Source organism: Ictalurus punctatus, chromosome 15 (assembly GCF_001660625.3).
Source record: "Ictalurus punctatus breed USDA103 chromosome 15, Coco_2.0, whole genome shotgun sequence".
Classification (NCBI taxonomy): domain Eukaryota; kingdom Metazoa; phylum Chordata; class Actinopteri; order Siluriformes; family Ictaluridae; genus Ictalurus; species Ictalurus punctatus.
The window spans coordinates 6934946-6949316 of record NC_030430.2 but is presented as its reverse complement, the minus strand read 5'-3'; the positions used below and the strand labels follow the sequence as shown (position 1 = coordinate 6949316).

The following is a 14371-nucleotide window of genomic DNA, read 5'->3' as shown; positions in this document are numbered from 1 at the left end:
TCTACATAAAGATGGCCTAGGCTATAAGAAGATTGCCAAGACCCTGACACTGAGCTGCAGCACGGTGACCAAGACCATACAGTGGTTTAACAGGACAGGTTCCACTCGGAACAGACCTCGCCATGGTCGACCAAAGAAGTTGAGTGCATATGCTCAGCATCATATCCAGAGGTTGTGTTTGGGAAATACGTATGAGTGCTGCCAGCGTTGCTGCAGAGGTTGAAGGGTGGGGGGTCAGCCTGTCAGTGCTCAGACCATACGCCGCACACTGCATCAAATTTGTCTGCATGGTTGTCGTCCCAGATGGAAGCCTCTTCTAAAGATGATGCACAAGAAAGCACGCAAACAGTTTGCTGAAGACAAGCAGACTAAGGACATGGATTAATGGAACCATGTCCTGTGGTCTGATGAGTCCAAAATAACCTAATTTGTTCAGATGGTGTCAACCGTGTGTGGCGCAACCAGGTGAGGAGTACAAAGACAAGTGTGTCTTGCCTACAGTCAAGTATGGTGGTGGGAGTGTCATGGTCTGGGGCTGCATGAGTGCTGCCGGCACTGGGGAGCTACAGTTCATTGAGGGAATCATGAATGCCAACATGTACTGTGACATACTGAATCAGAGCATGATCCCCTCCCTTCGGAGACTGGGCCGCAGGGCAGTATTCCAGCATGATAACGCCCCCAAACACACCTCCAAGACGACCACTGCCTTGCTAAAGAAGCTGAGGGTGAAGGTGTTGGACTGGCCAAGCATGTCTCCAGACCTAAACCCTATTGAGCATCTGTGGGACATCCTCAAACGGAAGGTGGAGGAGCACAAGGTCTCTAACATCCACCAGCTCCATGATGTCGTCATGGAGGAGTGGAAGAGGACTCCAGTGGCAACCTGTGAAGCTCTGGTGAACTCCATGCCCAAGATGGTTAAGGCAGTCCTGGAAAATAATGGTGGCCACACAAAATATTGACACTTTGGGCCCAATTTGGACATTATCACTTATGAGTGTACTCATTTTTGTTGCCAGCGGTTTAGACATTAATGGCTGTGTGTTGAGTTATTTTGAGGCGACAGCAAATTTACACTGTTACACAAGCTGTACACTCACTACTTTACATTGTAGCAAAGTGTCATTTCTTCAGTGTTGTCACATGAAAAGATATAATCAAATATTTACAAAAATGTGAGGAGTGTACTACTTTTGTGAGATACTGTAAAAGCACAAACAATTGAAAATCAGCTTTGAACCACGACTGGGGAGAACAACACATAAAAACAGCACAATAAAACTGTAGTAAGACTTTACACAAAACAAAGGTTCAAACAGCGAAGTTAATTAAGGAACATTGCACTAGTTGTTTGAAACCAGCGTGTCTAATTAAAGGTTATAATAAGAGCAAATGTGTCATTGCTAGAGGGAGGATGGCATCTGAAAATAAAGATAACAGAATGGGAGGGGAAAAACTTTTAAAAATAAGCTTTATCTATCTATCTATCTATCTTTCTATCTATCTATCTATCTATCTATCTATCTATCTATCTATATATATATATATATATATATATATATATATATATATATATATATACACACAAGTCATGCACTCACTCACAACAGTATCGCTTTCTTTTTTCTATTCAGTCATTGAAAACAGTCATGTTTTCGGTTGGGCCTTCGTAAAAGTCTTTTTGAGCATATAAACAAAAGAATAAGATCCTCAATGCAAATCCAATGCAGGTAATAGCATTGGGGTTAAACATGTCAAACCTCCATATATTCAACAAACTAGAAACAAAAGTGTTATTTTTCCACTATTCAATAAAACTGACCAAAAAGGTATTTCAGGATTTTTCAAATCCCGGGTTCAGGGAAAAGAGTCGGCACAAAGATTCGACTCGGAATCTATTTGTCCACGATTAACTTTTATGAAACCTCATAATAAATTCAGAGACTCTTTCACCTTTTTTCCTTCTGGTCTTAATTGTGAAACATGTTAAAACAAAGTACTCCCTGTGACGTCAATCAAGTACTCAAATAGGTTCGGCCGAGAAAACGAAGTGTAGAAACATCATGATGTAATAAAGTGTCGTTCATTATTTCCAATCGTGTGATTCAGCTGAATGACAACGCTCAGGCCGTGTAAAGACTTGTCAGTATGTCACCTTTTTTGCAATAACGGCCAGCGTAAGACGTCAGCAAGTGCTTGGTAATCGAACACGTTTTGCAATGAGTGAATGAGGTCAATGAAATAAAAATGTGACATCATGGACATGATATGTAGTGCCACTAATTAGTACAAGTGTCCAAATGCTGAGAAATTATTTAAATTAAATTTGGGAAGTGAACATTTTTAACTCGTGATTTTTAATCAGTACCAAAAACTAAATATTATATGTAAATATACTGTAGAATGATCATTCTTACCTACAACACACTTACCTGTGAGGTTTTATTAATTTTTTAACTGTTTTTTGTTAAAAAAAAAAAAAATTCACCTACTGTATGATATGTAAAATGAGCAGACAGTGCACTGTTCAGTAATTACTGTTCGTTAATACTGAACTCCTTAGTAGTTAATCGAAGTAAGAACAGTATTAATAAAGAACTACTTATTCATTCCTGCATAGTTCCTGCAGTTAGCTATGAGCTTTCAAACTGTATTGTAAAGGTGTTGCTGCCATCACCGCAAAGAGTATAACAGAGTACAGGGTTCCTCTAGGGTACAGAGTACTCTTTGAACAGGGAACAGGGTTCCTCTAGGGTGAACCCTACAACAGAAATGTTTTGCTGTCCAGACAGAACTCTTCTTGGAAGCTACGAACCTTAAATAAACCCGACGAGAGTGAGTGTCTTGAACAATGTCCTCATTGATTCCTGCTTAGTTTATACAGCTTAACTATTTGAAACTGTTAGAATTTGTATATATACTGTATATAGATCTGTCCTTGTGTTGGAACTACTTTGTATTTCTTAACAGCACATTCTTGAAATATCTTCTAAGAATGTCCTCCTATACCTTTTGCAAACTGTAATTACTCTTCCTGGTTTTTAAAAAACATGTAATACTGAAATGCTGCTGGTCCATTTCAAAGGAAAATTCTTGCTAGTACGATGTCACTTATTAGAGAAGTTCATCTGTCAGGCTGAATGATGGTAATGCTGTGAAGCTGAATTGGTAATGAACTTTGCATTTATAATAATAATAATTTTAAAAAACTCCAGTATCGCTTTATTAAAGTTGTATATCTCTAAATATGGCCTGTGTAGGTACATTTCAAATAAAGATCCCAGTGCAAAAAAAAAAAAAAATGGAGTGATGTCATGACTGAAATATGTTTGCTAAGAGTGTGGTGGGAAGTGCAGCTGGTTGCCATAGAAACAAAGCTTGGGTGAAGTACTTGTGATTATGTTCAGTTTCATTGACGTCTGAAGGTGAAAAAGGGAAAGTCATGCACTAAAAGTTACAGAAACATGCCAGAAACATGACACTTTGTCTGAGAAGAAACAAACTATGGAGTGTTTTCTTTTTGTCTGTGATCTCACTGCTATGCAGCAATTACAGTATGAATGACTTTCCTCATTGCGTTTACACACACCTATTCACTCCTTCTGTTTTTCCCTGGTGTCTGGTCATAACAGTGTCACAAATACCAGGTGTAACCTTATTAAAAGAACATTTTGTCTAAACAGCGAGGACAATTAGTTATTTACATTCTTTCCATTTTTTCTGTTCTTATGATAACTCTGAGCCATCAGAAATACAGAACCCATGTGTGTGGTAAAAGAAAACACTTATATACTGTATAAGCTCTGATTCTTTTCCAAAACTAAATCCAAGAAAGTGTTCACAGATGTTCTATAACCACCAAATCACATCTGTATGGTAACTTGCTTGAAGCGTAGTTAAAAAAGTCTGTTACATCCAAATGTGTTAACAACACTTAAATGTTGCTCAAAAACCCAGCAGACTCTGGGAGATCGTGCACGTGGCGTGCTACACTGGAATTCAATTATTCATCTTTAATGTGTACTTTGTCCCGGTCAGGGTCGTGGTGAACATTGGGAACACTGGGAACACTGTGCCATCAAAATGCTTTAGATTGAGAATAAATTTTGTTGTTTCCTTTATTACATGCGGCTCAACCACACATTTATTGTCGTTGTTCCGATTTATAGTGATCATACATTCATCACTCCAAGCCGCTTTATAAAACACTAAACGTGATTTTCTTTGTTAAAAAATTCACCACTGTGTGTTATGTAAAATCAGCAAACAGTGCATTATTCAGTAATTACTGCTTTGTTAATACTGAACTCCTTGGTGGTGAATCAAAATAAGAAAAGTATTAATAAAGAACTACTTAATCATTCCTGCTTAGTTCCTGTATAGTTCCTGCAGTTAGCTACGAGCTGTCGAACTGTATTGTAAAAGTGTTGCTGCCATCACCGCAACGAGTATAACAGGGTACAGGGTTCCTCTAGGGTACAGGGTACCCTTTGTACAAGGAACAGGGTTCCTCCAGGGTTCTACTCTACAACAGAAATGTTTTGCTGTCTAGATAGAACTTTTTTTGGAAGCTACAAACCTTAAATAAACCTGATGAGCATGAGTGTGTTGTACAAAGTTCTCATTAATTTCTGCTTAGTTCTTGCATAGTTCCTGCAGTTAGCTATGAGCTGTAGAATTATATGGCAAAAGTGTTAATAATGAACTACTCATTCATTCCTGCTTAGTTCCTACATTGTTAGCTATTGGTATCCTAGTCTGGTTATGGTTGCTAGATTTTATGTAGCTTTGTTCAATGTGTTTAGTGATTAGCGGATGAAGCCTTGTGAAACTTTTGATGCTTCTTCCTGATTGTTCCAGTAACTGAGCCAAAGCTTAGTCTCATTGAAAACCAAGAGCACAGTGACATCTGCTGCTGTACAGAAACCATAGCAGCATTCATTCAAGTCGGAAATTCACCTTGCTGATTTAATACAGAAGTTTCATCCATGATGTGCCTGGGAACCCTATACGTGTACAAATATAGGCAAATATATTATGGATGTGACGCGATTGCGCTCCAATAAAGTGTTCAAATGCGTTCTCCAAAAGTTTGCTGCCATCACCACAAAAAATATAACAGGGCATAATTTACAGCTTGCCAGTTATACGGAATTTGTCCCACAGTCAGGTGTTTTCAAATGCGTTTTCTATTTATGTACCTACAGTAATGTTTTAGCCTAGTTGTTTGAATCTGTGTAAAAACCTTCGATTCTCAATGCTTTTTACTCAGACTCTCAAACGACATCCTCTTCCTCTAATGTTTAATGGTTCGATTTTAGAATCAGATATAAAATACTAACAAACGTGTACATACTGAAATTGATATTACACAGCCTATGCGTTGGTAAGGATTTATTTAAAAAGAAATGAATTCATTATTTTTAAAAAACAAAAACATACAAAGAAAAACTACAAACCAGGAATCAAGATGGTTTCATAGTGGAATTAATTTTTTTTAATGTCAACTTGAATTACTTCTTGCATTCCCAACCTGAATTATAACTGACTTCCATAGTTCCCGTTCTTTCCCCGTGATATACAGCTTCAAAAAGATACTACTGTAAGAAAAAGAGGCTGATGTTACAGTAGTAAAGTTATTATGAGAGTAGTATATACATATACATATACATATATATGTCTATGTCTGTATGTTTTTCCCAGACAGCAAAATCTCTCCCCACATATAAACTACCATATAATAAGGACCTCTCATTTAGTGAAAATCATATTTAGAGGGAAAAAAGGCTCAAATTTGAACTTTAATGCTTCCTTGCTTTAAAATGCAGTAACCCGTTAGTTATCAGCAAGCAGTGATTAGTGATCAGAACCCAAATACCATTCGTATCATTTATCACTTCGGTTTTTCAAGTATTTCACTTCGGCTTGACGAGGATGTCAGCAACACCGTGAACCTGTCTGAGCTGCTGACAGTCCAGAGACGCGACAAGCTTGCGCTGACCGGATAAGAAGGGCGTGAACTTCACCTTCAGAGCAATGACTGCCAGACTCTCCACGTCACTAGGTGAGAAGGAAGGATTGAAAGGTCAGTTTGAACAGCGTGTGCATGAAAGCTTCGAAACAAACTGCGAAACTGAAGTAAATGATTACATTTCGTCAGAAGTATAATTTGCCAAGCTTAGCCATAAACATAATAACCTAAAGGAGCCTCTGAACATTGTGAATTATATTTTGTAATCAGTCTTTTTTTTTTTTTAGAAATTGGTTTAGTGAAATGACTGTTCATTGGATTTAAAAAAAAAACTCTAAAGTTAGCTAAATAATAAGCAAATGCAGAGTTTACATTTTGATCACTTCTGAGGACAGCAAGCCCAAGCCCTCGATATGCAAAGCAGCGTTCCTCAGGACACACTGTAGTGGATTCTTAAATGTGATCTTAGCAGTCATCTCTCTCCCCACTACGGCATCTCCTACAGGCTGTAAAGCAGAATTGCACATGTGACAATGTTAGAATTCGTCTGTGGGCCAGAAAATCGCTTCGTACAAAACAGGAACTCCCAGTTCACGCATAATAAATAGCAAACCTATATATAAAATAAGCATGGAATGAATGGAACGGGAAAAAGAAACAACATGTGGCGCACTCCTAGGGCTTCATTTTCTGTAGAAGCAGCTCTGGCAGTAGTGCAGCTGTACATTCACAGGGACTGATTTGGATCTTCTGAGACAAGCGGCGTAATTAAAAAAAAATAACACCCGAATGGAGACGTGTTTAAATCCTAACGACAGACAGACACATTCCAGCGTAGTACAAGTCATGCTAAGTAAGTGAAGGCCATAAGTAGAAAACTTCAAATGGGAGTCACTCGAGGACTTACGGTGATGATGAGGTCAGGCGTCCTCAGGCGGAAGTTGAATCTGGTGGCCAGAACCTGCTTGGTCTCACTGACTTGTCCAGTCACGGTGAGCATCAGTGCCGCCTGGTCCACAATCTGGTCCTTGTACTGGTTATAAGGCAGGGTCAAATTAAGTGCCTTAACTATAGCAGAAAAAAGAGAGAGACACTTAATCTATGCCAAGGCTACAACAGTAAAGCTGTTCATGAAAACACTAGGTTGTAAGTAGACTAGCTCTGAGTAGTCTCCCACCTTCACGGGGTTGGACATCCACAGATATTTCCTTTTTCAACACAGTGCCCTTCCGCACTCCAGTGTAGTACATGACCGCCACCTGGCAGTAGAGGACGATACTGCGCTTCTTAGAGCTGCTGTTCTTCACAGTGATGGACAGATGAGCATCTTGACCTAGCTGAGGTTCCTCCTCATTCAGGGCAATGTTTAATGTGACGTCATTCTCAACAGGACAGGAGTAGGTGTTGGGTTTGGAGCCGTAGCGGCAAGCAGTTTCCACGGCGATTCTCTCCTCTTTAGATCCTAAAGATGAGGTGGAAAGCAGGAAATAAGAACATGTTTTAAAAATTGGAAGAAATATATATATATATATATATATATATATATATATATATATATATATATATATATATATATATATATATATATATATATATACATACATATATATATATATATATATATATATATATATATATATATATATATATATATATACACACACATTAGTGAATAAGAAGACGCAGGAGAAGGTGTGTGTCGAGTGTTTTTACCTTCTGGGTATTTGTAGAGGTGTGTGATGTCCTCCCTGCGGTCAGAGCCGACTGCCTTGGTGCTGATGCAGTGACCCACTGTGCTCTTCTCACAGAAGATCGGAGCAAAGGTGCCGTTAGCTTGTCTCTGCCAGAAGATCCTGTCACTGTTCACCTACAAACACATGAATACAGTCAACGATTACTGTTGATTTCAGAATGTTTAGGACCCTTAAGCATTCCTCTAGGGTGAACCCTACAACAGAAATGTTTTGCTGTCCAGACAGAACTCTTTTTGGAAGCTACAAGCCTTAAATAAACATAAAGAGCGTGAGTGTGTCCAAATTATTGTAATTATTTTTATCTTAACACCGTGGCCCTTCCAGTGATTTGACATAGTACTCTCTTGGTATTTTGTACACCAGTACTTACCAATAACTGAGTAGTTATTGGTAAGTACTGGTGTAATAATAACCCCCCCCCCCACCACCACCACCACCCCTCCCTTCATTATACAGTTCATAAGAAAAAAAGGGTACTATTAGTGTTCTTTTAGGGTTCTTTTGATATTTAAGGATTCTTACTGTACTGTTGCTTCCAGAAAGGGTTTTCCACTTGGAAACCTTCGGATTGTGAAGCATTTTATTGCTGTGTTCTACACGTTTCAACATTTCAGGGTTCCACCAGAAGGGCAAATTAATTTTTAAAAGATGTGTCCTTACTTCAGCAAAGACAAAGGGTGCATCATATTTGAGATAGACCAGTCCTTCACGAATGGCTGCTACGGGTGCAGGGCCACAGCAGTACAGTCCCTGGCTTGTCTCTTGAGGCGTGGCATCCACAGCCTGCCAGCCGCCCATGCCGGGTGGCAGATCAGGCCGGGCCATCCAGCATTCATTCCACACGTGAAAATTCCTGCAGACAGAGAGAGAGAGAGAGAGAGAGAGAGAGAGAGAGAGAGAGAGATCAGAAACATTCCCATGCTGTTAAGTGCTAGTCTGTTTAGTGTGTTTTCAGAACTAAATATTGTCGAGCATGTCAAAGTTTCACTACACGAAGAGCCACGGCTACAAGTTCTGCACATAACAATGTAAAATGTGGGAAATCAGATCGGGATTGTTTGTACCAAATAGAATCCTTGCTGAGATTCTCAATCTCTCGCAGATTCTCATCGCAATACACGTCAGTGGTCAAGGAATTGTCCGTGTCGTGTGCGGAGCTGAAGTTTGTGACACTGCGAGTTGGAATGCCTAAACACCTGAGAACTGGGATGGCGAAATGTACAGACAGACAGACAGTGAGACAGAACGAGACAGACAGGGATATAGGGAGACAAATACAGTTAGAGAGAGAAAGAAGACACAATTAAAGAGTCCATAACTATATATATATAAAAAAAACTATACTAAGGAACAACTTTCAATATAAAAAAAAAACATTATATGGTGAACCCTTACTTGTAGTGGTGACCCCTGAGAAGACCCAGCACTGCCCATATTTGACAGGCACGCCTCCACTCTTGTGGTACTGCTTCAGAATGTGCACACTGCCGCTCCATGTCGTTGGAACAACGCCGTCCGCATAGTCACCTGACCATTTACCAGTTAACACACCTTGATCATCATTAGTGTTGACCTGGCAGTGAGAAATCAGTGCTGTTAAGCATCAATTCCATCCTGTCCAATCATACACACTTCAGGATTGATACTGTTCCATTCTTCACCAAATTCAAGCTGACCTCTATTGTAAATATTTGACACAGCAAGGTTATTTTTCAACTTGAGTGTTTAGACATGTGCACAGACTACATGAGCGATATAAATACAGTATGTAGCGTTATGCATTAGACCATGTCACCATGTTTTTGATCATTATTAAGGTGCACACTCTCCTAAGTATAGAACTCTATCTCTTCTAGGCTAGGTACAATAAATGTCATACTAACGACAATTATAAATGTTTAAAAACTTGATTATATGTGGGAATATTCGTGTCACGGTATGATTTGCAGGAAATAAATCAATAATTGAACAACGTTTTTTTTTTTGAAACTGGCAAACAAGTTTTCTTTTCCGTTGCTGGAGGCTGGTACTGTGGTAACTCCGCTAACCATCACACAGCACAGGCCTACTATGTGCCATTATAAATTTTTATTATTAAAGTTTATTTATACACTAATGCGTTAATATTTTGCTGTGGAAGGCACTCACCATGGCTGACACAACTCTGCTGATGGTAATGGGGTCTCCCCAACCAGAAGCAGGGGCTTGACCCTTCCGTAATATGAACAGACATGCTGCCAGAATCCCATCAGCAAACTACATAGAGGATAATGCACTGTTACACTCCAACATAGGCATATGCATATAATATATATGATATTTTTTATGAATTACAAGTAACATGTATTGGTCCTTTAAGTTAGCGTACAATAAGAACTGCTGAGTCAACATTATCCTGCCTTTATCACAGAATCTCTCAAATTGCATGTGAGGGAATGTACAGCTCAGCCAAAACCATTCACATCATTTTGTGTTTGCCTTGCCCTGCTACAGCATCATAACCGTCTGAATACGTACCAAAAAATAAATAAATTGTACCAAAAGAACTTTTGGAGTCATTTTGGAGGTAAGGACAGCTGAAAGGTACGACATGTACAATACCTGTCCAAAGTTCCACGTCCTGAATCCAATCTGATTTTCCGTCCCGTGGTAGATAATCCCCACATCGTTCAGAACATACTCGTTCCTCTCGTCCTTGTTATCCATAAACACTGGGTCATCTGAAAGTGACAGAGAGTGAGAAATAGAGCTGTTTCCTTAGGATCATTGAATTCAAGTGAAATTCACAGATTGCTTTTATCATATTTCTGCCCATGCTTTACCTTCACACCAGGGGTTAAACAGCAGATAGATATAGTTTTCAGGCTTGGAACTGAACGTGCTGGCTCCTGTTATCACACTGAGCTCATATTGACCAATTGGAGCAGTCGGTGGGGAGATGACAGACAGTTTTATCTTCCTGTTGTTCTGTTCGATAATCTTGGCCTGCCAGCAATTGCCCTGAAACTCGTTAACTAGAGGGACAGTCACTACAATGTCTCTTGACCTGTGCACAGAGCCTGTAAAACACACACACACAAAAACATGGATGTGTATTATCCATAATGTCCATGAGCTAGTCATCAAGATAGTATTAATTGTTAACTAATAAAAACTGACCTTGTTTAAGCAGGAGCTGCAGATGGTCAGATTTGGGGTTGAAAGCTCGTGAGAGCTCGATCCATATCTGAAAGCTCTGCCCTCGACGGACAATGAGGTCATCACTTTGGTAGCGGTCCGTGTGATGTTCCAGACGGTTTTGACCTGTTTTGGACTTAAGAAGTTCTACGGAGAGCACTGATAACTGACCATCTGAGAGAGAGAGAGAGAGAGAGAGAGAGAGAAAGAGAGAGAGAGAGAGAGAGAGAGAGAGAGAGAGAGAGAGAGAGAGAGAGAGAGAGAGAGATATTAATTTGAATATTAGCATAAGTTTTCAAATTACATATAATCTCCCATAATGCATGGTGGTCAAAGCAGTTCTATGGTGCTTACCAGGAAAGACCCCTGGGGGTAACACATTACAGAACACCTCTTCCACATTGCAGAACCTTTCTGGGAAGCGACCAGCACAGCAATAAGCACTTTGTCTACTCATGCTAGGGAAGGCAAAGAAAAAAGAAACTCAAAGCAACATATATTATATAAGCAATATATTATACAATGATCTACATTTATTAATTTGACAAGCACTTTCGTCAAACGCTACTATAAAGGTCCATCATTAGGTCTCTGGTAGAATAGAGAGCTTGAGATATAAAGTTTTACTGAGTTTTTTTTCTTCCCCTCGTGTACTTAAATTTGACTTGAATTTAATTAACAATGTTTACAAAGCATGTGTAAAGAGTCACTCGTACCTGATTGTAGTCTTTGGGTCTGACAGAATTTCAGCTTGTTTACTGCAGGAGATCGCAGTAGAAGTAGGTATCTTTCACTGCAGATGATACCTATATATATACACACACACACACACACACACACACGCACACGCACACGCACACATACATACTTTCATATTTACAGACACACCCTTTAACTCTTTATATGTCCCCTCACATTTAGGTGTCTCAAACTGAGTGGGTTTTTTTTTTAACAGAACACAACAAGAATGTCTTACAATTACTCCATTATCTACATGACCTAGTTGTTTATATTTCTTTTTCTTGCAGTAACCTTTATATGAAATATTCTTCCAAACCCACACTCATTATACTCACCCTTGTGAATAGATTTTATGTTTATCGCTTATTAATATGGCATTGCATCTCCTAACCACACCGCTGTGAGAATGTATTGATCAAATACATCAAGACATCAGGTCTCCTTCAGTGAACAGTGGACTAGTTCAACAAAACAGACTTTATATAAAAACCATAATGAACTTTCTTTTACTTTCACACTATCCGTTGTTACCCAGATGAGGACGGGATCCCTTCTGAGACTGGTTCTCTCAAGGTTTCTTCCTCATATCATCTTAGGGAGTTATTCCTCATCACCGTCACCACCGGTTCGCTTAATAGGGAGAAATTCACACACTTTAAATCTCTATCCTGTGTTTATATATTTCTGTAAAGCTGCTTTGAGACAATGTGCATTGCTAAAAGCGCCATACAAATAAAATTGAATTGAATTGAATTGAATCAAAAACAGCATCCAGAGCTGGATAATCCATGTAACCAAATCTCTTTGATGGTTTAATGGTTTAACACTTAAGATGTCTGTCCAATATGATATTTCAGTATTTTCATATTCAATGCCTTAAGTAACCTAGCTTGTCAACTAAAAGCTTCACCTCTTCTGTTCTAGCCATTATTATCTCAAGCAGCAACTTTGATGAATTTCTTTCATATATTGATGTACGTGCAACTGAAAGCTCTGGGCTTAATTGTGAAATACATTCGCAGGGGTGGAGGGTAATTAATCACGTGTATTCTTGTAACTGTATTTAAGAACATGGTTCACCATCATGGTATTTTGTTTGTATAGTTCACAGATTTCAAAACTTTCCTTCATCTCGAAAGTTCTTGAGAAATCTGTGTTGCTACAGATGCATTGGCATGAAATATGTTGAATGATACATGTCAGTCAGGTTTTCGTGATTTAAACAGTACAGAAACCGCATTACTCAAGGTAACAGACGATATCTTGTTGAGGCTGGTGCAGGAGAACGCTCTCGTTATTATTATTATGAGATCTTAGCTCTGCTTTTGATATGATCAAGCATGCCATTCTTTTAACTCACTTTAGGAAAAGCGATGGGATATCATGCATGTAACAGGTTTTCTGTTACAAGTGAAGAACGTCTGTCTTCATTTTCTATACAAAAGTTTGGTTTAGACAAGGATCTATTCTTGGCCTGGTTCAGTTTTTTCTGTACATGCTTCCCTGGGGTGAATTGATTCAAGATTTGAAATGTATTTCTTATCATTTTGATGCAGATATCACGCAGTTTTAATTCTCATTAAACAAAATGATATCAATAATAATCTTGACATTGTTTTAGATTCTATCGTAGCTGTCAAGAACTGGGTGCATTCAGACACTAGATTTGCATATGAATAAAGTAGTCCAAACTTGTTTTTATCAGTTAAGAGATATTTCACAACGTAGACCGGTTGTGAAATGACTCCAGTCTTGGATGCACTTCGCTTTTTACCAATCAAATACAGAATAGATTTTAAAATCTTACTCATTACTTATCAGCCCGTACAGGATTCCACAGAGGTTTTCTTTTGCGATTGCCAAAATAGCTTGATTTTGCTGAGGCTTTGTTAAAAATTTGCGATGCAATTTCTAGAGTTTTTTTTTTTTTTTGCAGAAAGCTACTTGAATTGGTGAAATTTCAGTTGCACTAAATTGTTTTGCATGGTCGTTTGCAGCGATGTTCGTTGGTAAATGAGACTTTTTAACTGTACTCGTGTTGGATGCATGTGAACTGAAGAGGGCTTTGGATGAACGCATGTTGTGATGATGTTCTGCACGTGCACCCATCTCTATGGACTCTCTGAGGTCTCCTTCGTGACAGTATTGCTTTAAACTTATTTTCGCGTGTTTTCAGTGATCAAACGTCCCAGTGACAACAAAAAGTATCTTGGTGCCGCTATCAGTTATGTTCATTTGGCGTTGACTGAAAAATGTCAAATATGTCTGATTTCTAGATAACTGGTGAGACATTCCACTCATATCATATAATGACATACAATCCACATGTCTCATCGATGTTTGCTTTTCTTTTTTCTTTTTTTTTTTAATGTATGTACTATGTATAGACTATCATGTAGGATCAAGGCATTGACTTTACTTGTTTATGAAGTCCATATGTCAGCCAAATGAATGCTTTTAGAATGTAAAACTAAAGTTTGTAATCAAATTTACATTTATAACAGTGATATAAAGCATTGTGTGTACATTGTACAACTTACTCACACTGTCACGAACGAGCTGTAAGAACAATAAAAAACCTGCAATATAAGAATATTAACACTATTAAAAAATGAATTACAGTAGTAATCTTGATCCATGCGCCTATAACCTCTAATGTCACCTTACCTGCTTCGACATAAGCCTTTCCTAAATTCGGCAGCATTGGTTTTTAAAAAGATTTATA

General features: G+C 38.6%; 1 protein-coding gene across 1 annotated transcript; it reads right to left on the bottom strand.

Annotated features, from left to right (window-relative positions):
* Positions 1-5382: 5382 nt before the first annotated feature.
* Positions 5383-11728, bottom strand: LOC108275601 (protein-glutamine gamma-glutamyltransferase K). Its single transcript, XM_017486506.3, has 14 exons — positions 11622-11728; positions 11260-11363; positions 10888-11079; positions 10551-10787; positions 10330-10448; positions 9877-9984; positions 9124-9301; positions 8793-8931; positions 8389-8581; positions 7688-7841; positions 7152-7436; positions 6882-7042; positions 6347-6480; positions 5383-6063 (listed from the first exon to the last, which is right to left on the bottom strand). The coding sequence occupies exons 2-14, from the start codon at positions 11360-11362 to the stop codon at positions 5919-5921; spliced, it is 2148 nt and encodes a 715-aa protein (XP_017341995.2). The 5' UTR covers position 11363; positions 11622-11728; the 3' UTR covers positions 5383-5918.
* Positions 11729-14371: the final 2643 nt, after the last annotated feature.